The sequence below is a fragment of the Tribolium castaneum genome, chromosome 1, assembly GCF_031307605.1.
Source record: "Tribolium castaneum strain GA2 chromosome 1, icTriCast1.1, whole genome shotgun sequence".
Lineage (NCBI taxonomy): Eukaryota > Metazoa > Arthropoda > Insecta > Coleoptera > Tenebrionidae > Tribolium > Tribolium castaneum.
Genome location: NC_087394.1, coordinates 24,002,513 through 24,025,474, shown reverse-complemented (window position 1 = coordinate 24,025,474; position 22,962 = coordinate 24,002,513). Strand labels below are relative to the sequence as shown.

General features: G+C 33.0%; 3 protein-coding genes across 6 annotated transcripts; all 3 read left to right on the top strand.

Annotated features, from left to right (window-relative positions):
- Positions 1-2,022: 2,022 nt before the first annotated feature.
- LOC100142189 (uncharacterized protein) lies at positions 2,023-7,643 on the top strand. Of its 2 annotated transcripts, XM_064356346.1 has the most exons (8): positions 2,023-2,142; positions 2,377-2,506; positions 2,709-3,104; positions 3,157-3,789; positions 6,359-6,509; positions 6,554-6,748; positions 6,797-6,966; positions 7,015-7,643. In XM_064356346.1, exons 2-8 carry the CDS (start codon positions 2,438-2,440, stop codon positions 7,411-7,413), a joined length of 2,013 nt encoding a protein of 670 aa, XP_064212416.1. In that variant the 5' UTR covers positions 2,023-2,142; positions 2,377-2,437; the 3' UTR covers positions 7,414-7,643. The 2 variants fall into 2 exon arrangements, with proteins under 2 accessions (XP_064212416.1, XP_001811015.1); XM_001810963.4 differs by having other exon boundaries at positions 2,029-2,506.
- Positions 7,644-8,408: 765 nt separating this feature from the next.
- On the top strand, positions 8,409-10,000 carry barc (barricade). 2 transcript variants are annotated; one of them, XM_008201987.3, is made up of 3 exons: positions 8,409-8,588; positions 8,647-8,736; positions 8,786-10,000. In XM_008201987.3, the coding sequence occupies exons 1-3, from the start codon at positions 8,537-8,539 to the stop codon at positions 9,991-9,993; spliced, it is 1,350 nt and encodes a 449-aa protein (XP_008200209.1). In that variant the 5' UTR covers positions 8,409-8,536; the 3' UTR covers positions 9,994-10,000. The 2 variants fall into 2 exon arrangements, with proteins under 2 accessions (XP_008200209.1, XP_008200208.1); XM_008201986.3 differs by having other exon boundaries at positions 8,410-8,594.
- A 1,358-nt stretch (positions 10,001-11,358) lies between these two features.
- On the top strand, positions 11,359-22,779 carry LOC103312134 (uncharacterized). 2 transcript variants are annotated; one of them, XM_008201989.3, is made up of 5 exons: positions 11,359-11,448; positions 11,614-11,704; positions 14,569-15,481; positions 17,771-18,620; positions 20,786-22,779. In XM_008201989.3, exons 2-5 carry the CDS (start codon positions 11,670-11,672, stop codon positions 21,097-21,099), a joined length of 2,112 nt encoding a protein of 703 aa, XP_008200211.1. In that variant the 5' UTR covers positions 11,359-11,448; positions 11,614-11,669; the 3' UTR covers positions 21,100-22,779. The 2 variants fall into 2 exon arrangements, with proteins under 2 accessions (XP_008200211.1, XP_008200210.1); XM_008201988.3 differs by having other exon boundaries at positions 14,563-15,481.
- Positions 22,780-22,962: the final 183 nt, after the last annotated feature.

Below are 22,962 nucleotides of genomic sequence, written 5' to 3'. Positions count from 1 at the left end.
TTCAGTTGAAAATCTCTTAAATCAAAAAATAAAAGTAATAGAAAAAGTACATAATAACAACTAAAGTTTAAAACTGAGGGAAACTACCAAAAATATTAAAAACCGAAAAAAAGACAACAGAATAGAATCTCAATTTAATCATATAATAAAACCTTTATAATGTGGAATATGTCAAAAAACATAAATAAACTAAAATAAATTGAAACCATTTATCACAAAACTTCAATTGACTCTTGCTAAAACCCATTCGGGGTATGAAACATTTGCTTAACAAATATAACTTTGGACTTTGCTTAATTTTTTTCTGCCAGTACAAATGGCGTGACATTGAAAGGTTACAAATTTTTGTAATATTATTTTTTGAGCTTTTTTGAACCATCTTTTAAAATTTCTGAAGTATTTGTTTCAGGTTAGCCACAACAGGAGTTTAGGTTTTTACAGTTTTGTCCTGTTTTATGTTCATGTTTTGATTAGTTCTGATTTTGATACAGACAGATTCAAGTGTTCCGATTTTTACGAAAGCGAAATGTATTTTTTTTTTCGAATAAAAATTCCTGGAAATTCTCGACTTTTTAAGAAATTTACAAACTTAAATAAACATAAATTTGTTAATTAAACAAAAAATAAAATTTTCTAGTTAACGCACAATCAAAAAATTAAATTTAAGCAAAATAATATATTAGATTAGGTAGATATTTAGCAATGACAAAAATACCAACAACCAATGAGCATTTCTTTGTTTTATGACAATTATTTTACACTCTATTTTATGGTTATTACGTAATGTTATTATTAATGTTATGATTTTGAATTGTAAAATGTATGTAAGCATGATATGCATTTATGAAAGTCTGGATGTTAACATTATTTCTTAAAACTCGTATTTAAAATTCTTTGATGAATGTGAACTCCAGGTCAGTTTTTTAACAATGTTTATAAAATGTATTGCCTTTATAAAAAATTCTTTGCTCATTCACCCCTTACAGAAATTGTTTCTTAATTAATTTGTACTTTGACCCTTACAGCATAAGAGTGAAAACTTTTTTCAGAAAAAAAAAATAACATTTCTTATTTCACACAATTTTGGTTTTGTTACGAAATAAGATGACTTGGCATAAACGTGTTTACACTTTTTTTGCATGTTTTGTTCCCATTGTTGGCTTCGTGAATGTAATTTAGTTTCACATTTCAGATGAATAGCTTCTAATTTCGAACAATAAAAAAATTCTGTTTAAATAAATACTGCATGTAGGCAACCAAATATACACAAAATTTTCAATTTTTTTATACTTTTTTAGCCAATAAACTCTGAATTAATATTTATTCCAATTATATAAAACAAAAACGTTTTAATAAAACTATAATTTAGGCAAAAATATTGCAATTTGTCATTAAGATGATCCTACTTTTTTAACACTAATTTGATATTCATTGCTAATTGTGTGTGGGTTGTATATTATTTACAGTTAAGGAAAAAGTAATAAATTCAATTTGAAAGGAAAACAAAATATTTAGCTTTTATACCAAGAAATGTTATTGGTCGATAACATGAAGTGGCCCCGGAATTTTCCGGGTTTAAACAGAATACTGTTACCCGGAAAATCTGTTCTAAAAGCTCTACATTTGACTGTGATGATCATTATTGATGATACTATTATGTAAGAAACACGATACTGCAAAAATTATTAGTAGCAACAGAGTTTTTCAAAGTGGGTCGTTTTTTACCAAGAAGTAAATAACGCGTTTGTACTACATTGTAAATATTTATTTAACAACAGAAGCCATACATTTATTGTGATTTGTATAAGTAATAAATTTATGCGTTTATGGTGTTGTAAAACCGGGAAACAAATATTTATTGAGCAAAATTGCAAAGTGCAATGTTTTCTTCCTGGCTATTATATCGCGCATAAAATTTTATATCTGATTAGATTATTGATAAAATTTTAATTTTTGAAAAATTTCAATTACTTACATCGTAAACTGCGTAATCTCGCTTTAGAAATATTAATAATCTTTTTGAAATGCTCGTCCCGGAATTGCATTACTCATTAAAAAAAATGTTAGAAAAATGAGGTTATGTGTGATAATTTCTCAATCATTTAATGCTCTCATATCGTCTCAACCATTAAATTCCATCATGTAAGAATGCTCTAGATAACGATAAAACTAATTGATAATTATTGTTTCGTTGGAAAATCTGCTTATCTCCAAGTGAGGCTCTTGTTATGCTAATGTGTTTGCAGTTCGCATAGATAAAAGAAAATTTGCGTTTCTGATTAGCGTAATTGTTATGTGATAAATAAATACGAATAACTGTTTACTCAGTGTTGTATTTTATGAAAAGTTTACAATAAACAATGATAAAACCAATAGGAATCAGTGCCTAACCAGCCAGTTATACACCAGCCACCATACCGCAATAAATGCATGAAAAATGAAATTTGCTGAACACCTTTCAGCCCATATCACCCCAGAATGGAGGAAACAATACATCAACTACGAGGTAAGCCCCCCCACCCGGGGCCAAAAACCGGCAAGTCACACCAAAAAACGCCCCCAGATGCCTAAACACACGCAAATCACGCGCTACGCGCAATTTTGGCCCCGAAAATCACAAAATTTTGGCAAAAATTAGGTTAGGAAAAATCCAGCCCTCTGGCGGGGACACTCCCAACTAGGAATTAACGCACCAATTCAAATTGCAGGAAATGAAAGCCATGCTCTACATGGCCGTAGAAGAGGCCCCCTCGTCCGAAAGCGTGGAACCCGAAGTCCTGACTCGCCACTTTGCAAATTTCGACGAAACGTTCTTCCACTACTCGGACAAAGAATTGAAAAAAATCAACACTTTCTATTCGGAAAAACTGGCCGAAGCCACTCGGAAATTTGCAAATTTGAATAACGAACTGCGAGTGTCTTTGGAGCACATCAGACAGGGTAAAAGGAAAGACACCGATGCGACCAAAAGACACATCCCCGCCAGGAAATTGCAAGAATTAAAACTTGCCTTCAGCGAATTTTATTTAAGCTTGATTCTGTTGCAAAACTACCAAACTTTGAATCATACAGGGTTTCGGAAGATTTTGAAGAAGCACGACAAGGTTTTTGCTCATTTTTCCATTTTTTGTGCTTTTTTCTTAGATGAATTTTTAGTTACTTAACACTGACGTGGGGGCGAAATGGCGGCAAGAGCACGTCGAAACGTCCCATTTTTTCACGAATCGAGACATCGACAAGCTCATCAACGACACCGAGAGCATGGTGACCAACGAACTGGAAGGGGGCGACCGCCAGAAGGCCATGAAGCGCCTCCGTGTGCCTCCGCTGGGGGAGCAGCAGTCCCCCTGGACCACGTTCAAAGTGGGGCTGTTCTCGGGCTCCTTCATCGTGCTCTTGATTGCTGTGGTCCTCTCGGCCATCTTCCACGACGGGGCGAGCGAGAACCTCAAAATTGCATTCCGATTGTACCGGGGCCCCCTCTTGATCGTCGAGTTTTTGTTCCTGATTGGGGTCAATGTGTACGGGTGGAGGTCGTCGGGGGTCAACCACGTGCTTATTTTCGAGCTGGACCCCCGGAATCATCTCTCCGAGCAGCACCTGATGGAGATGGCGGCCATTTTTGGGGTCGTTTGGACGCTTAGTTTGCTCAGTTTTCTCTACAGTTCCAGTTTAAGTATCCCGCCGTATGTGAATCCCCTGGCGTTGACTGTCATTATGGTGCTGTTTGTGATCAATCCGCTCAAAGTGTTCAGACACGATGCCCGCTTTTGGTTCGTGAGGATTTGTGTAAGTGCGAGGCGAAGCCGAGTGCGACAACTTTATTCAAACCAAAATGGTTCAAAACGGCAATTTTAGCCTCACAATACATATATTATATATTTAATAAATCTGAAAAAGTTTTTAAACCTTCAAGATACTCCAAGATGAATTAATTTCGAAATGAGGAAAATTTTTAAATTGACACATTAATTGCAATTTTTTGCTTATTTTTTATGTAATGTACATTTTTAATGTGTATACCTTAGTATGTCTGTCCCAAAATGTCGTACTTATTTGATTGTTTTTCAGAATTTAAATGAAAAAACGTTAAAATCCAATTAAAAAATTGGAAATTTTTATACAGATTACAGGGTGAGTTAAAGTAACGCATAAATTCATACCTTTGTTTTGGATCATTTTTCAAAAAAATCCTGGGACAGGTCAATTTTATTTTTGTAAATGCTACATTTTAAGACCATAACAACATTTATTATAACTTCATTGGTTTTTTCATAATGACGTCATTTTTAATTTTTTTCACATTGTTGGTTAATGTTTTTGATAGGACACTTCCTTATCTTTCTGATAATACTACTGAAAAAATTAAAAAAAAATAAATTAAAAAGAAATAAAATAAATTGTTTTGTTTTGGTAGTTTTACGCAAAAGGCTTTATGTTTTTATTATTACCTTATTTTTTAGGCAATTAGTAAGGCTAGAAAAATATTGCACATTATAATAAATTATCCAGTTATCCATAACTCTTTATTTTAATCTTTTTCGTTTTTTTTTTTTTTTTGAAAAACTGGAGGCATCATAAATTTTGAAATAATTTCAGAGTGTAGTATGTATTTTTTTTAAATAAACCATAACAAAGATTTGAATTTTATGCGTGACTTAAAAAATTCACTCTGTATAAAAACAGGCTTTTCGATTTCTGCAAAAGTTTGTTTTGCAGTGTTTTTTGAAACCTCTTTAAATGTGTATAATAACCTAGAAAATTTGAACTTTTTCTTAATAACAACTTTTATAAGAAAATTTTCTAAAAATACAGTTTCTGAATAGAAAGCCTATCAACTTTTAGTCTCGTTGTTTAGTTAATTTTAATGTAACTTAATTTGAATGTCCTTGAGTAATAAGCTATTCCGCAAAATTTCATTAAAACGTGTCAAAAATCTATCAACTAAAGCCAAAAGTGATGTTCAACTTGACTGTTTCAGCTAATTTTTGAAGAAAAAAAAAACAACAGTTTCTTATTTTTGCTTGTTTCATTCGATTACTTAAACAAAAACACTCCGAAAAATTAAAAAATTACGGCCAGAATAAGAAAAAATTGTGATTTTAAAAAAATTCTTAATTGTTGGATAAAATTATGCAGAAGCCAACTGAAAAATTACTAAATTAGGACAATAATTTCATTATTTTATGTATTTTGAAAGATCTTGTGTGTTTTACAGTCAGGAACGCCATTTTTTCTCAAAATTTTGCTTAAAACAAACGAAAATGACAAGGTTAAGTCGAACATGTTCGTTTTGCCTTTTCTGATTATTATTGAAGCAGTCTTCTTTTCAAAAATTGAGCTAAATTGCCTGAAAAATCACAAAACTAGATCGAAATTGATTTTTTTTTGTTTTAAGTTTTTTAAGTTTAACATATTTTTTTAATTGTATCATTTTTACCTTTTTTAACGTCTAAGCACGTTTTAAAACAAAAACTTTTATTATATAGGACCAAAAAATATCAGTGGCCCTTGATATTTTGCCTTTTTCCAGCGGTTTAGAATACACGATTTTCCATCGAAATTTTATCAATAATACGCCCAAAAATTGCGGAATTGTGTTGGAAATTACATTGTTTGCTTTTTGTGTGTTTTAATACCTTTATCAGTTAGAAACACAATTGTTTCACAAAAAGTTTCGTTAAAAACGGGCCGAAAATGTATCAGTAAATTAATTGAAAATTATATTAAATATACCCTTTTATTAAATATACAGTTTTTAAAATGTTTTGGTATCAAACAAAAAAATTGTTCGAAGAAGTTTTTATTTCAATTTTGATCACCAAATGAAGAATGACAGAAAACGCTATTATTTCACAGTTTTGTTAAAGACAGGCCAAAAATGCCGAGATTAGGCCTCACATGTTTTTCCTGCCTTTTTTTTAAGTAATTTTTTTTTCGAAAAGTAGAAACTACGCACAAAAATAAATAGCTATATTGTAATTAGCTTTACTGTTACTTAATACAAACATTTTACTTGTTATTTAAATAATAAAGTGCATTAAAGGATTACAATTGATTGCATTCTGCAACCACTAAGAAAGACTATAATGTATAAAAAATATTAAATCATAGAATGCGTGCAACATCTTTTTACCAATATCCATATTCATCTATGCGCAGTTTATTTACTAGATTTGCGCTAAAAGTTTGCCCATTTTTAAACAGGATTAGGTTCAAAATTATGTTTTTATGTAATAAGTGCATAATGCGATTCTTTATGAAACGAGTGCGTAAAGTGAAATTTTTCTATGGTCATAATCATAAATCATAAACAAAAAACATAGAAATAATAAAATAAAAAAAATCTTAATTTTAGGGCCGCATGTTTGGTGCCCCCTTCTTCCACGTGGGCTTCGCCGATTTCTGGCTCGCCGATCAACTCAATAGTCTCGCCAACGCACTCTTAGATTTCCAATTTTTGATTTGTTTTTACTACACTCATGGCGACAATTGGGCTGAAGCAGGAGGTACATAGTTTATTTTTTCTTCCCAATTTGATAATTTTTCCTAGATACGGCCGAATGTATGGAAAAGAATTTCATAATCCGTCCGATTGTCAACTGTATCCCGGCCTGGATACGTCTTGCTCAATGCCTTCGCCGTTATTACGACACCAAAGAAGCCTTCCCTCACTTAGTAAACGCCGGAAAATACTCAACGACGTTTTTTGTCGTCATTTTTTCAACTCTGAGATCGGTTTACAAAAGTAAATCAATGCTAAACACCTAATCACCCTCTAATTACTTTTTTCCAGGTGATTATCCAGACCAAAGCGAAAACCCCTTCCTTTTCCTATTCATAATCGCATCCATTGTGAGCTCTTGTTACGCCTACACTTGGGATATTAAAATGGATTGGGGCCTTTTCGACAAATCAGCGGGCGAAAATAAATTCCTTCGTGAGGAAATCGTCTACTCTTCCACGGTGTGTATACTTAATTTTTTCTTGTCCCAACTTCTAACGTGTTTATAGTTCTTCTACTACTTTGCCATTGTCGAAGACTTTGTTTTACGGTTTGCTTGGGCGCTTTCGTTCTATTTGACTGAAAATGGCTACGTCAGTGGTGACTTGATGACGTCCATATTATCGCCCCTTGAGGTCTTCCGCCGATTCGTTTGGAACTTTTTCCGATTGGAAAACGAACACTTGAACAATTGCGGTAAATTCAGAGCCGTTCGTGATATTTCCGTCGCCCCAATCGACTCATCTGACCAAGCACAGATAATCAGGATGATGGATGAGGCAGATGGCGTTGCCAACAGAGGTAGAAACAAAAAACAGGCGAAGAAAAAGGAAGAAAAGAAACCGCTGTTGCTTGAAGAATCCATCGCCAACTTTAAGTCGATACCGTTGTCCACGATGCAAGTTTAGGAAAGATGAAATTAGAAGTGAGATTAGGAGACACAGTTGGTACTTATAGGTGGGAGCAGTATTACGCACGGATGAACCATTCCCTTGTGATCTTGTACATGTGCTTATTTTTACTATTGTTAAACGAAGTTTTACAGGGATTATTACTTAACTTGATGCCTTTATACAATATTTAGTGATAATTATGTACTGTACGCAAATATATTTTAAATAAACTTGGTTTTTATCAATTGTTGTTTTTTTCCACCGTATTTTTGGTTCCGCCATCTGTTAGTGTCAAATGCAATGTCACACGGCCTTAAGAAACTTCGGTCAAATGCAAATTTTAAAAAAGAAATTTTAAAAGAAAATTTCTAGATTCTATTAGAATAAGTGTATATAAAATAATTGTCAGACTGAGAAAAGTCTAAAGTCTGACGAATAATTTAGAGGAAAGTTTAAAAAAAGGATCTAAAGATGTATTTATAAAAAAAACTATAGAAGAGTTCACATCTACAGAAGAAATTAAATTATCTTAAAGAAGAATTTTAAGATAAATTTAAGCCCGTTGTTTCAGTGTCGAGTTACAATAAATATAACTTAAAGGTAAAGTCAAAAAAACATTTCCAACTTCAAAATAACCTGACTCTTGAGTTAACTTAAACTTTTTGTAACTCAGACCTAGGCAAAGAATTCAGATAAAGTAAAAAATAATTTATTTTAATCGCCAGAAGCAGTAGAAGCATTTGGGTTGACTCAGAATTATTTGATTCTAAAGTTAACTGACTAATGAAATAACGGGCCTTGGAGGAGAGACAGAAACAAGAAAATATAATGTAGAAGAAATGTTTATAAAATAATTTTGAGTAGTTGTTACAATTATAGTGATACTTACTATTACTTAACCAACTGTAATTCTTCATCGCATTTTTTGTACCGACATCTATTAGTGACAGACCTAATGAATGAGTAATGAGAGAGCCTTAAGAAAATTCGGTCAAATGCACAATCGATGACAGACGCGATCACCCTGACATTCGCCGAACGTCACTTTGACAACTCTTTAATTAACCTAAAATTTATTTTCCAAAATATTTTTTATATTAATAATTAAACAATTAATGGTGCATGTATACTCCCCACAATGGAGGAAAATAAAAATTCCGGGGACGAAACACCAGAGACGGAAGTGACTAGTAATGGTGATAAGTCTTTGGCGACTTTTGTTTTCGTTTAATAATTTTCATTTTTTAGGCGAAAATGAGGCAAAAGTCGAGTCCAGCGAACAACCACAAGATGAAGCTCCAACCGAGCAAAAATCAGAAGCAACAGAGCCTCCACGAGGTAAATTTATGTACGAGTTTTTTTCCTGTTTTAAGTTGTGTTTTTTTAGGCGAAACGGGTCAAGATGCGGCTTCATATGACCCGAAAAACGTCCACTACGAGGGGGATCTAGCTGTGTATACTGACCCCAAAACTGGTACGCAATACGAGTGGAACTCTGAGAAAAGTGAGTGGCGTTTGCGTGAAGTTAAGTACAGTTTCGAGGGAGATACACATGTCTACACTGACAAAGACGGTGTTAAATTCTTCTGGGACAAAGAGAAGAAGGCTTGGTTTCCGAAAGTGGACGATGAGTTTATGGCAATATATCAATTGAATTACGGTTTTAGCGAAAATAATTCGGAAAATTCGGAGGAGAAGAAAGTGGACGAGGAAGAGCCAAAAGTGGATAAAAGTCAGCCTAAGCCCAAAGGCGAGAAACGCAAAGCGTCCGAACCGACGTGGTTTGAGGTCGATGAGACGGAAAATACTAAAGTTTACGTCAGTAATTTACCAACGGATATCGAGGAGCAAGAATTCGTTGATTTGATGCAAAAGTGCGGACTTGTGATGAAAGACCCCACTAATGGCAGTTTTAAAGTAAAATTATACAAAGAGCCAGGCACTGGTTACCTCAAAGGCGACGCCCTTTGCACCTACATTAAAATAGAATCAGTAGAGTTAGCCCTTAGTTTACTGGACGGTTACGACTACAAGGGCCACAAGTTGAAGGTCGAACGCGCCAAGTTCCAGATGAAGGGCGCCTACGACCCCAAACTCAAGCCCAAAATGAAGAAACGCAAAGAGAAACTCAAACTCAAAAAAATGCAAGAGAAATTGTTCGATTGGCGGCCGGAAAAACCCATAGACGAGCGCGCCAAGCATGAGAAAGTCGTTATCGTGAAAAACCTCTTTGATCCGTCGATTTTCGACACAGACGTGGGCCTCATCCTCGAATTCCAGGAGGACCTGCGAGAGGAAGTTTCCAAAATCGGGGAAGTCCGCAAAGTTATGATTTACGACAGGCATCCAGAAGGCGTAGCACAGATCAACATGTCCTCACCTGAGGAGGCCGACGAGGTCGTGAAATTACTAAACGGACGGTGGTTTATGAAAAGACAGTTAACTGCAGAGATTTGGGACGGAAAAACCAAGTTTAAGATTGCGGAAACGGACGCACAAATTAACGAAAGGTTAGAGAATTGGGACAAGTTTTTGGAGGAAGACACCCCGAAGAACGAATCAGTTGTAAACGTTGACGATTTAAATAAAAAATAAGTTGGAATTTGGCGCGTTTCATTCGGTGTGTACAGTGTGCTGCATTTTGGATGTTTGAACTTTGAATACAAGATACTCATTTGAAACAAAGACATTATACAGGCACTGTTTTACAGATAATTTAATAATGTTATCAGCGATTTTTTAAACCATTCGTTTAGCTGTTATAAAATAACAAAGTTGTATTTTTTAAATAGGAATCATAGCTGGCTATGACATTTTCGAAAAGCTTTTTTTTTCAGAACTGAAAACAATATGAATACAATTTGATATTTTTATACACTTTTGATAAAAAATATATGTAAAATACGTGAAAGTAGTTGGCCGTGGAAAAATTATTTCATATAAAATGTGTGAATAACCTAGAAATTTTGTGAAAAATGTGAAATTATCAAACTAAGCTATGTTAAAGTTATTTTCTATTGAACAATTATAAGATCGTCGCAGATTTTGGATTAATATTTTTTTCGTAAAATAAAATTGTATTGACATTCATTCATACAATTAATAAGATTTTTCGTTTTACCGATATTTCATGTTTTAATTAGAAAATAGAATGACAATGTAAGCTTGGCATTTTAAATCTAAAAACAAATAATTTTTATTAATCGCAAAAAATTGATATAATACTAATTTATTATGCTGTTTTGAAATTAATTAGTGTTTAAAGAATCATTAAATTATAAATACGTGTTGGTAATATATTTTTCATAGTTTTAATTGAAAATCCAAAATTTTTTCAAGGCCTACTATAAAGAAAAAGCGAAATGTTATGTTTTTTCTTAATATTCAAAAATAATGTATTACACAAATAGACATATCAAATTAGAAAAAAATAAGCTTTTCGAAAATGTCATAGCCAACTATGGATTCCTATTAAAAAAATACAACTTTATGTTATTACAGCTAAACGAAAGGTTAAAAAAAATTGCTGATAACATTATGAAATTCTCTGTAAAAAATGCCTGCATAATGTCTTTGTTTAAAATGTATTTCGTTTATAATAAGGAAGATACGATTTTTTTAAGATTTCGTTAAAATGTCAACTTTTGTTTATAAGTCGAAAACAAAAGATGATAGCGGGATGCGGTTTTGACGAAAAATATTTTCTCAAAAAACGGACCCGAGAATGTGTCACTCGTTTTTCTCTAAACCTTTATTAGTTTCCGAGATCCCCTATTCGGACATCCAAAATGCCTGTATAGTCAAACATAATGAAAATGGGACCTCGTTTTTCTCTAACTCTCTTATAATGCTGGAGATCTTGGAAAGCAACGTGCAATTTTTTTTTGGCGGAAGAATGAATCAGTTGTGAAAGTTTATTTAATTGAATAAAAAATAAGTTTGAATTTGGCGCGTTTGATTCGCTCCGTCGCTGGGTGAACGTCCAATAATCGACCAATCAGGCCCGCGCATGCGTATTACCGTTTTGTTCGCCGGTCTGGTCAGGAAAAGGTGAGGTTCCTCCTCTAAATTTTCCACATTTTCCACTAAATCCGCAAAATTTTCACTGAATTACACACACGGGATGTATGTAGGGCGCTTAGTGCGTTGTTTCATGCCACTGCGGCCCTAAATCCTTGCACTTTTGGTGACTTTGACACTTTCCTTTCTTCGCAGATTTTTGACCAGTGGGAGTCCATTGAAACGCATTTGGTAACGAATTTCGCTGCAATATGCAGTACAACAACGTTTTCCACAACAATTCAGTGTAAGTTGCGATGATTTTACTTTTATTTCGGGGTTGCCACCCAGTTGAGCCCGTGGCCAAAAGCGGATGACCTCTTGTGCCACTTTCTAAGGCTGCCATTTTATGTATCGAATTTCGTGCAGTTTGGGGTTTTTGCGCGATTAGTAATCAGAAAAATAGTTCATTTATCATATTTTCACGGTAGCCGAATGAGGGGCTGCCTATTTTTTTGTACGCAGTGGTTTTTATAAAGGAGAGACCTTTGTTCAAATAAATCAATATAATAATTAGCAAGTAAAGGGTCTCGCAACGTTTCGCTAATTAAATTATATAAAAAATAACTAAAAATTGAACGATTTTGTAAGAACTGAGGTAATTGAATTGTTTTACTTCAACAAAATGGCTGCCAGTTCATTGTTAATAATAAATTGTAAAGGTGTCCCAACTTACCTTGCGCACTTCATGCCTTTCTTGTTAAATGACCAAATAACTAAAATACAGGTCGTCCCAGGGAGTACGTAAGTCCATTATTCACCTTTAAGTCTTGGAAAAGTATTTTTTTCCTCCTAATAAGTCCCTGCCCACCTAAAATTATTTTTCAGTATACAGGTGTTTCCGAAATTAGCTACAATACGAACTTACGTTTTTTTAAATGGAACACCTATATTTTTCGCATTTAGTTTTTCAGACTAATGGTATTGGTTGGATTTACTTAGTTATTGAAATATTTTAATTTTTTTTAACAAAAATACGGTTTTTTAATGTATTACCCCAAAACTAAGATTAGTAGAAAAGTGGGACTTTCAACAGTTTAAAGAAGAATGTTCAATCTTAAATTGATTAACGCATTGTAATTAGGAACGTAAAAAATTGGGAATTTTGTTAAAAGTTGAATAACTTGAAAAAGTTAAATGAACACCTTATTTGTTTTTTCTTCTCAAAGAATATTAAATGGTCTATCTAAAAACATAAAGTTTCAATTCCTAAATTTAATGAATAAAAAGACATTTGACTTTGAAATTTGGTTTTAGCAACAATGCAGATCATTCATGAGGATTCTCATTGCCCTAGTAAACCATACCATAACCATAGCAACTCCACCACGGATCATTTGATGGAGTTTATATGGGGATTTAAAAATTTGCATAAATATTAAAATTTTAATTATTTCACTGTAAAAAATGACAGATAAGGGTAACAGTTATTATTAGCTGAAAATTTCACTTTTCGACTTCTGAAACGATAGCTAATAATTTTTAATGTTTAAAGTATCTTTTGAGTAATATAAGCTAATAAAAAGATACACTTAATTGTTACTGCTTTTCGATAGACAGTTTAAAGGTCTTTTAGATGCAAAAATAAAAAGAGGATGCTCTATTTGAAATTTTTGTTATTCAACTTTTAAAAAATTCAACTTTTTAAATTCGTTTTAAAGCCACAATGCTACATCTAACAATGCAAAAAAATATAGGGTTTTTCATTAAAAAAATCATAAGTTTGTATTGTAGCTAATTTCGGATACAGCCTGTACATTTGAAAGTAATTTTAGGGGAGGCAGGGGGTTAGGATCTACGGTTTAGGGGAAAAATGTTACTTTTCTATCATTTAAGGGTGAATAATGGATTTTTACCTATTCGAAAATTAAGTGTTCTTTAAATTTACTCAATTCGAAATTTTTGCCATTACCAGGTATACTTAAGAGAAATTTGATAAAATATATTATTTTTTATTATTATAAGAGTTTTGAAGTGAAAAAATTACCAGTTCGTTGTATTTTACTAAAATAAAACAGAGCAAAATGAAATATTTTTTCACAAGATTCAAGATGTGTTATTTGATATTTCGAGCTGTTTAGATCGTTAAGAAGCACTTAATTTAAAAGTTTTGTTTTAAAATACATTATGTTATGTGAATTTAGGAGAATTTTTCTCAGATGATGAACTTCCAACATTGTAATGTTTTACCAATACAAAACAATACAGAAAATTATGTCTGAATTTTTCCTTTTTTTTTTCATCGGTTTCGTGTATTTTTCATGGAGAAACTTAAAGGTATGAAAGACTTCATCGAAGAAAGAAGAAAATCGCAAAATTAGATCGAAAATCCATTTTCCTCAGGATTTTTTGCTTGATTTTAAAAACTTTTAACATTTTGCGTGCAAAAATTTCTGTAATATGAAAAAATTACAAATTCGAAATATTTTGCTAAAATAACACAGATTACAAAATTGTATTAAAAGTGTGATAAATTCTTAGAATTAAGGTTTGTTTTCGACAAGGGGCTTACATAATTCAAGAAGTTTTGCCCGAAGAAGGAAGGAAATCGTAATATTAGATTTAATGAAGACTATTTAGAGTTTGTGAGTTTTTCACTAAGGATAAAGTTAATTTTTTGGAATATTTTATCAAAAGGAAGCAGAAAATTGCAAATTTAGTTCTGAATTTTTGCTTATTTTGATCGTATTTTTTATTGTGTTGGAGTTTATTCTGAGAAACACGAAAGGTCTTTTCTTTGATTGAAAAACATCTTTTCTTCAAATGAACTTAAAAAAATGAATATGTATATCAATTGAACTAAAACATTGTCTTATTATTTGGTTAATTTTATTGGAACTATGAGCCAAAACTGAAGTTATCTTGGATTATTGTCAACTTTTTTTAATCTGGTCTCTAATGGGATTGAAAGATTTCTCGAATCTGTCTTTTTTAATTTAAAGAAATAAGTTGTTTACGTCTTTATTTTATTACGTAAACGATGTTAATTAAGTCTTCTCTATGTAATTTGATTGAAATATGTGTTTTATTTAATGGTCTATGGAGTTAATTAAGTAAGCGTTTTTTGTGCAAAATAATTTTCTTAATGTATGCAATTTTTCAAAGATACAGATCACGGCCTGACCGAAGTGAACAATTCGGTAAACAATCCAACTATTGGTACGGCCCGCCACAGCACACCATGGCCCCCGTCCAAGACTTTGGCGGCCCCAAACAATACAAAAAGAAACAAGAGGACCAACAACTTATAAATTTGAGCCTCTGGAACGGCATCGAGCTCAAACCGTTCCGCAAAAACTTCTACATTCCCCACAACAACGTGAAAAACCGCGCCACCCAAGACGTGGACAGCTTCCGCGAAGTGAAGGACATCATCGTCCGGGGCAACGACGTCCCCAGCCCCAATCTCTGCTTCGACGAGGGCAACTTTCCCGAGTACATCATGCAGGTGATCCTGAAGCAGGGCTTTGCCGAACCCACAGCCATCCAATCGCAGGGCTGGCCTGTGGTGCTCTCCGGTCGTGATCTAGTGGGCATTGCCCAGACAGGCTCGGGGAAGACCCTAGCATACATGTTACCAGCTGTGGTGCACATTAATAACCAGCAGAGGCCGCAGAGGGGCGAAGGTCCGGTTGCGTTGATTCTAGCGCCCACGAGAGAGTTAGCTCAACAAATACAGAAAGTGGCGCATGAGTTTGGTTCAACGACCATGGTCCGGAATACTTGTATTTTTGGGGGCTCGCCAAAAGGGCCTCAAGCGCGTGATTTGGAACGTGGGGTTGAAATTGTTATTGCGACACCAGGACGTTTGATTGACTTCTTGGAGAAAGGGACCACGAATTTGCAAAGGTGCACGTATTTGGTGCTTGATGAGGCTGATAGAATGCTGGATATGGGATTCGAACCTCAGATTAGGAAGATTATACAACAGATTAGACCCGATAGACAGGTGCTGATGTGGTCGGCTACGTGGCCGAAACAGGTGCAGGCGCTAGCGGAGGAATTCCTCGTCGATTATATTCAGGTTTGTTGTAAATAATTGTAATTACTAAGAAAATTGCAAAATCAGTTTAAATAATGCAGTATTAAAAAGTAACATTAAAATAAACAGTAAATTGGAAATTTATTCGTGAAATGCTTTATTTTCTTATAGTTTGATGGATTGATTGCGTTTTCACTATTGATTGTTTCACTGAGTGACCTAAATTTGAAACATTTCGTTATAATAAAAAATTGTAAAATCTGATCGAAAATGTATTATTTTATATGATCTTTACACTGTTTTTTAACTAGTAGACTCACAAAATTCAAGTACACTGTTTTTTAACTAGTAAACTCACAAAATTCAAGGGAGTGTGCTAATACTAAGTAGCAAATTGGCACAACGCTGGAAAAAACTTAGGGATTTTGTTATTTTAATTCTAGGGGAGGTAAAAACCGATACAAAACTTCATAGAAAACAGGAAAAGACATACGATATTATTTTCATGTTGCAGATTTTTAAGTCAGTAATATCTCGTAACTTTTCGAATCAGTTTATTTACCTATTTTACAAAATTTTAAGCATTCTTCGTCTTGAAAATTATTGAATTCGTTTTTTTCTTGTTAAAACAATGTAAAATTTTGAGATTTGGTATAAAAGAGGTTTTTTTGAGGTAGGTAAGCGCAATTCTAAATTTTCTACACCGGATTTTCTCAAAATTCTCCTGAAATTTATTATTCTTTTTGTTTTCTTCTGATTTCTCCAATTTTTGTTCACCGATTTTATCTGCAATGAAAAAGGCACAAAGTCGGGGTATTTTATTGACATAATATTACAAAATTGTATTGAAAAATACTGTATTTTCAAGAATTTAAGAGTTGATTTTAACAAGGGGTTAAAAAAAATCAAGAAAGTTGCTCACTAATGTTACAGTTATTAAATTAAGTTCTGAATATTTTTAGGGAATGTTATTTTTTTAATTTTGATTTAAAATGAATTATTTTCTGTTTAGGAGAGGTTTTCACTAAGAATGAAGTTAAAAAACGGAAAATTTTACTAAAACTATTCAAAATATTACATTAGCTCTGAATTTTCGTTTATTTACAATTTTTTCATCAGATTTTAAAATTATTAAAAAAATTTAGTATAAAATTATTTTATGATTTTAAGAGTTTTAAATTAAAAAAATTACAAATTCTGAATGTTTTGGTAAAATAAGACAGCGTAGTTATTATTATACAAGACATATGTTTTTTTTTTGGTAAAAAATTAGTAGATGTGAGGATGTTATTTTTTCCTGTATTTGTTTAAATGTAGATTGCTGTAGAAAATTTTGATTTATAATGCATTATTTTCTGTGAATTTTGGAGAGTTTTTCACTGAGAATGAAGTTAGAAAACGAAAAATTATACTAAAACGAGACAGAAAATTATAACTTTAGTTCTAAATTTTCACTTATTTTAGTAGAATTATTTTACTTACACATTTTCAAATACTACAGATTTAGAAAAAAAAATTGCAAAATTAGATCGAATATGCTTTTCTTCTATAGATTTAGGAGTATTTTTTGCTTGTTTTAAAAATTTTGAACATTTTTCGTACATAAATTTACTGAATTTCAAAATTTTTCTACAAAACTAACTGTAAAATGATATTATTTTATGATTTTATGGGATTTACAATGAAAAAATCACTAAAGAAATTGAATTGAAAAATGCTATATGTTCCAAACATTTAAAAGTTATTTTCAACGAAGGGTTCACGAAAGTCAAGTTTTGCCAAAAGATCTAAAGGTTTGTTATTTCTGCCTGTTTTTTTTAATAAGTTTATAGAGTTGAAAAACATTTTTACTGAATTCGAGATTTTTATATAAAATGAATTTGTATTAAGCCTTAACTTAAAATTGAATAAATTTTGTTATAAAAACGTGGAAAATTGCTAACATTTGCCATTTGCCTGTTTTTTGAGTAGCTTTAGTACTGAGTTTTTAACAGAATTTCGGAAATATTTTTTGTGAATGTTCCAATCAATTATTAAATCTAGTTTTTGATAATGGTCGCGCTACCCAGAAACTTAACGAATATCGAATAATGAAATTTAACACAAGAAAGAAGAGTGCTATTTATATTTAAACTAAAATCCATTATGAATTTTCTGTGAATCTCGGAGAAACTTTTAATGTTTTAACAATATTCTTTGGCATTGCCAAAGTTAGATTAAAATTAAATTTTGCTGAAAGAAACAAACTAAAAAAACTGCAAAATTGGAACTGAAAATGCGCTAGTAAATTAGGTGCTTTTTTTGCCTAACACATTTCAATGTCTTCGCCAGGTGAATATTGGAGGCCTGTCGTTGGCCGCCAACCACAACATCAAGCAAATCGTCGAAGTGTGCGAAGAGTCCGAAAAAGAGGAAAAACTGTGCAAACTTTTAAAAGAAATCGGTTCCGATTCCTGCAACAAGATCATAGTTTTCGTCGAAACGAAAAAGAAAGTCGACGACATCACCAAATGCATCCGTCGCGAAGGCTACGCTGCCATCTCCATCCACGGCGATAAATCCCAACCAGAGCGTGACTACGTCCTTTCCGAGTTTCGAACGGGCAAATCATCGATTCTTGTCGCCACCGACGTAGCAGCCCGTGGTCTCGACGTCGAAGACGTCAAATACGTTATCAATTTCGATTATCCCAACTCGAGCGAAGATTACGTTCACCGAATCGGCCGCACGGGGCGCTGTCAGCAAGCCGGAACAGCCTACGCTTTCTTCACGTCGAATAATCAACGTCAGGCGAAAGATTTGATTGCTGTGTTGGAGGAAGCGGGACAGAATGTGTCGGCGGAATTGAGGGATTTGGCACAGAATTCGAGGGGTTCGCAGAACGGCAGAAACAGGTGGCATAATCGCAATAAGGATAACTCTTCGCCTAATTCGAATAATTCCGGCGGTCGGGGCGGAAAGACTTGGAATAATAAGAATTTTGGCGAGTATAGGCAGAATGGAGGACCTAGGGTTAATAATGGAAATGGACCGAGGAATGATATGCAGAGGAACAATAGGAGCTTTTCGAATGGGTTTGGGTACCAAAATGCACAGTTTCAGAATGGACAAGGGTACCAGACGTCGTATAGTCCACCCATGTACCAGCAACCCCAGCAGAACGGCGGGCCGAGACATTACGGTATGTATTTGGAGTGACTGATATAAAATACAACCGTAGGATTAAAATGTATAACAAACAAGAAATAACAATTGTTAATTAATTGTCTTGCGTGGATTATTTCATAATTTTTATTTTGTGTAACTGTTATTAAAAAACATTTTATTCCGAATGTTTTTGGACAAACCATTTGAAACAAATTTTACTTTTTATCACTTATCAGTGTTATGAAATTGGGGAAGTATGTGGCTACTTTATTATACAGGGTTTTCAAAAACTGGCGCACCAACTCAGTGGTACCTTGTTGAGAAGCATGTAAAAAAATTGGAGCTACAAACTTATTTCGTTAACTTTTTCAGTTTTCATTATTTTTTATTTTTTGTTTCACACTAAGTAATCGTTCTCTAACAAAACGATGAATATTTATTTTTAAATTTACCATCAGACTTAGCAGTTTTTTAAATTAAAAAAAATAAAATTTATCAAAAAAATCACAATGTATAGATGTGCCAACACTGGGAATTATTTTCTAGGAAACCATTTCAAAATTATTTTATTTTTATTGTTGATGAAATTCTATTGTGATCACAACTGTTAAACAACGTTGCCACATATCATTTATGTAAAATTAGTTTGAATATTCGCTTCGCTAAACTGAGGGAAAAATTAAATTGTTAATTAAAACGACGAATAACCAAATCATCTCAAATGGTATAATTTATGCGTTTTGGCTTTTTTTTTTTCGAAATTTATTATTATTATTTCATAGAGGGTTTAGCACGATTTTCAGCAGTAATTATTTACAAGAATTTCACCAAAAAATACGAAATGAGGTTGAAATGGTGTTACTGTCGTGAAAAGAAGGTTATTTTATGAAGTTTTTTCTATTAGAAAAGGAGGAATTCGTCAAAAGTGACGAAATTTGATTAAAAAAATGTTATTTGCATTTTGTGGTAAAAACTTAATTTTCGCTAGATTTTGTTAAACTTGATAAAAATAACATTTTTGCCTTTTCGTGCATTGTAGTCTTGGTTGTAGTATGTTTTTGTTTCGAAACGCCATTAAGTCGTTGAATTCCGGCAAAAATAAACCTAAAAATTACAAAATTGTGTTAAAAACTGCTATTTTTGCATTTTTTTTTTCGCTTTAAGTACGTAGTAAAAACTTAATTTTTTTTGTTACGAGTATGTCTTGTTGAAAAATAAAATTTAATTGGAGCTATGATTCTTATGCCTTTTTTTTCGCTTTGCAACAAGTTTATCAGAAAAATGCCAAAAATTGTGAAACTTGGTTGAAAATTGTGTTATCTTTGCTTCAGGGTTTTAGCAGGTTTTTGTAGTAAAAACTCAACTATTTTTCAAATTTTTGACTGAAAAATTAAAAATTCATTAAAAAATGTTATTATTGAAAAATGACCAAATGACTAGAAGGCAGCAAATTTTGCAAAAAAATAAGCTTAAAGAATCGGAAGTTTGGAGTTCTTGCGGTAAAAACTTTGACGAGGTTTTGTAATCGAGGTTGAACATAAAAAAAAATTCTTTTGCTTGTTTTTGGCTGGAAAAGTAATTATTTCGATGGATATTGTATTGTGTTCTGTATCGAGTTTTAGCACATTTTTCAGTCTAAAGCTCAATTATTTTTAGGAATGTCACAAATAAGTGAAAAATTAATACATTATGTAAAAATTGGTGTCATTGCTTCCTTTTCCAAGCATTTTAAACATGTTTGTAAATTAAAACGTCAGTTTTTTCTGTCGAATAATTGCTAAACTACTGTTTTTTGAGTGTTTTTCTATGTTTTACAGCCCGAAATGTAGTTATTTCGAGGAAATTAAAAGTATAATGTATGAATTATATTAAAATTGGTATTATAACTTCGTTTTAAGCATGTTTGTAAATTAAAACAGCTCAGTAAAACAATAATTATTTCGAGGAATTTCGTTCAACGTAAGCCAAAAAATACTATGTTTTAAATGCTGTTGTTTTATAGCTTTACGATAAACTGCCATTGTAAGACGCTTTTCACATTTTTTGTATTTTTATGTAACAACTAAACTTAAAAGCAAAGAGTGAAGAAGGTTTAAGATTTTTAATTATTTTTTTCGTATTGGTTTGTTCAAAACATCGTGAATGAAGAATTACATATGTCTGCAATTGAATTTGGTATAATTTGGCCCCTCTTTGAAGGTAACAACCGCGGTTACAACCAGCGTTTCAACCAGCGCCAGGCCTATGGGGGCCTTCCGCAGACCAACAGCCCCAACATGTACACCGTCCCGCCTCCGGCTTACATGATGCCCCCAGGCCCCCCTTCTGACGGCATTCAGTCGATCATGAACCACAAATTCTTCCAGAGTAATCGCATACCTAACACAACCAATCCTTGCGCTTATCAATCGATGGGTCAAGGCCAAAGTCCTTACAGCCAGTTCCAAGGTCCCCTCCCTTACACCACCTACTCTTATACTCAACAGCCCGCAACCGCCACCGTACAGCAATAAATCTGCCGTCAGATGGCACCATCCCCGTTTTTTAGTCGATGTACGTAACCTTATTGTAAATTGATGTTTTTTTTTCTTGTTATTATTAGAGGGGATGTTGACGGTTCGCACCGCTTTAATCAGGCTTAATGTTTTGGGCTCTCCGACGACTACTCGAGGTGTTTTGGTCGGTCTTTGTCTTTATATATTTAGTGTGTAATCTGTGTGTTCTCGGTGACGAGACGATTTAGGTAGTCTAGAAGTAACTATCTGTATGCTGTTGAAATGCACGAAACATATAGAAGGGGAGTTCGGGCTCGTTTCGTTCTAGTATTTTATAATAATATCAAATGAAAAAAGTAAAAATCGATGCTGTTTAGGTGAGTCCAGTCAAACAAACAAAACGGGGAAAAGAGGATTTGTTGATTTGTTACTAGTATGGATGTTTTGACTGTACTGGAATTAATTAAAGACAGCAGAAAGAGTGAGAGTTTTAGCCGTACGTGTCGTGTGCAAGTGACTCGTACCTTTCGTTTTTTATTTATTGCGATTCTTGACATGACTGCTTGTGTCGTGTAAATATGTGTAGTATTAAGTATTTAACTCGTTCGTCGTTTAGCGTGGTGCTGATTAGCGCGCACGTCCATCTGTGATATTAACGATTTAAAAGGTAGCAAAAGAATAATAACATTAACTTTCCGTGACTGGGAGAAACGCCAAGCGTTATTATATTAAGCTATGTACAATAACGTTGATAGATAGGAATGTGATATTTTCTATATGAAAAAGACTGAAATATCTCTAGATAATATTTTGTTTTAAAGCAAGGTCGCTAGCGGCCCGTTTTTGAACCTCAAACATTTTTACTGTTATACTTTTTTAAATGAGTTTTTTTAATGGAAAGTGAGAGCGTATCTCGGTACTCGGACTGAGTGCGTAAAGCACAAAGTTATTTCATTATTCTGTGACGTTATCATTCGCGCCAATGCATCATAACGATTAACGATTTTACATAATATTTAATATTTTTTTCCTCATTTTTATTATTCTTCCTTCTCAATATTTGTACCTTGTAATTATAAGTCTCGAATCTGAACTCGTGTTTGGGATTCGTTGAAGCGCGATTTCGGTCAAGTTTTATTTACATGTGGGTTTATTCTTCTCAAATTAGGTTGCATGACCCTCGCATTAAAACTCTCTAAAGGAAAAAAATACAGTTACTGTTAAAAAAAGTCATTATTTATATACTCTTCTGTAAGTTTCCAGCAAGTGCATTTCTTGTATGTAATACAGTATTAATATAGTTGTAACTTAAAATATATATTTCATTTTCTAATGTTTTTCTTGGCAAATTTCAATTTTTAACCTGGATGGATGTATATCTATATTCATTAAAAAACAAAACGAAATATTTATATTTTGCGAACAAATCTAAATTAGGAATTGAAATTTTCAATGAAAAAGATGGAATTTTCTCATAGGTCCTGTAACCGGAAATTGTAACACCAAGTTTCGACTTTCGACAAAACGTAATTGAGCGAAAATTGATTTTTGACACTTTCAAAGTGTTCCACTTGAATATGTAATTGTTTCTGAGAAAAAAAATTGAGGAAGTGTTCCATCTCGTTTGTTCAAAATGTCAAAAAATCCGAATTTAATTGTTTATTCAAATATTTCAAATAAAAATGTACCATTACAAAAGGTTTTTTTCTTATACCCTAATACCCTAATCCTACAACAAAAAAATGAGACCAATTGAGAGGAGTGATCTTGTTCACATTGCATCGTAACGGTTGATGAATTTTTACCAGCCTAGGAAGTAACAGTATTTTTTGTTCAAAACATGTTCCATTGTTAACAATTTTCACAATAAACCAATGTGGT

What these genes read in the sequence shown, in the direction of transcription:
- LOC100142189 (XM_064356346.1), top strand. Translation starts at nt 2,438, where the DNA reads ATGAAATTTGCTGAACACCTTTCAGCCCATATCACCCCAGAATGGAGG. An exon ending in TTTTGAAGAAGCACGACAAG is followed by an intron (nt 3,105 to 3,156) that starts GTTTTTGCTCAT and finishes ATGAATTTTTAG; the next exon opens with TTACTTAACACTGACGTGGG. An exon ending in TCTGAGATCGGTTTACAAAA is followed by an intron (nt 6,749 to 6,796) that starts GTAAATCAATGC and finishes ACTTTTTTCCAG; the next exon opens with GTGATTATCCAGACCAAAGC.
- barc (XM_008201986.3), top strand. Translation starts at nt 8,537, where the DNA reads ATGGAGGAAAATAAAAATTCCGGGGACGAAACACCAGAGACGGAAGTG. An exon ending in GACGGAAGTGACTAGTAATG is followed by an intron (nt 8,595 to 8,646) that starts GTGATAAGTCTT and finishes TTCATTTTTTAG; the next exon opens with GCGAAAATGAGGCAAAAGTC. An exon ending in AGCAACAGAGCCTCCACGAG is followed by an intron (nt 8,737 to 8,785) that starts GTAAATTTATGT and finishes GTGTTTTTTTAG; the next exon opens with GCGAAACGGGTCAAGATGCG.
- LOC103312134 (XM_008201988.3), top strand. Translation starts at nt 11,670, where the DNA reads ATGCAGTACAACAACGTTTTCCACAACAATTCAGT. An exon ending in TCCTCGTCGATTATATTCAG is followed by an intron (nt 15,482 to 17,770) that starts GTTTGTTGTAAA and finishes TGTCTTCGCCAG; the next exon opens with GTGAATATTGGAGGCCTGTC. An exon ending in CGGCGGGCCGAGACATTACG is followed by an intron (nt 18,621 to 20,785) that starts GTATGTATTTGG and finishes CCCTCTTTGAAG; the next exon opens with GTAACAACCGCGGTTACAAC.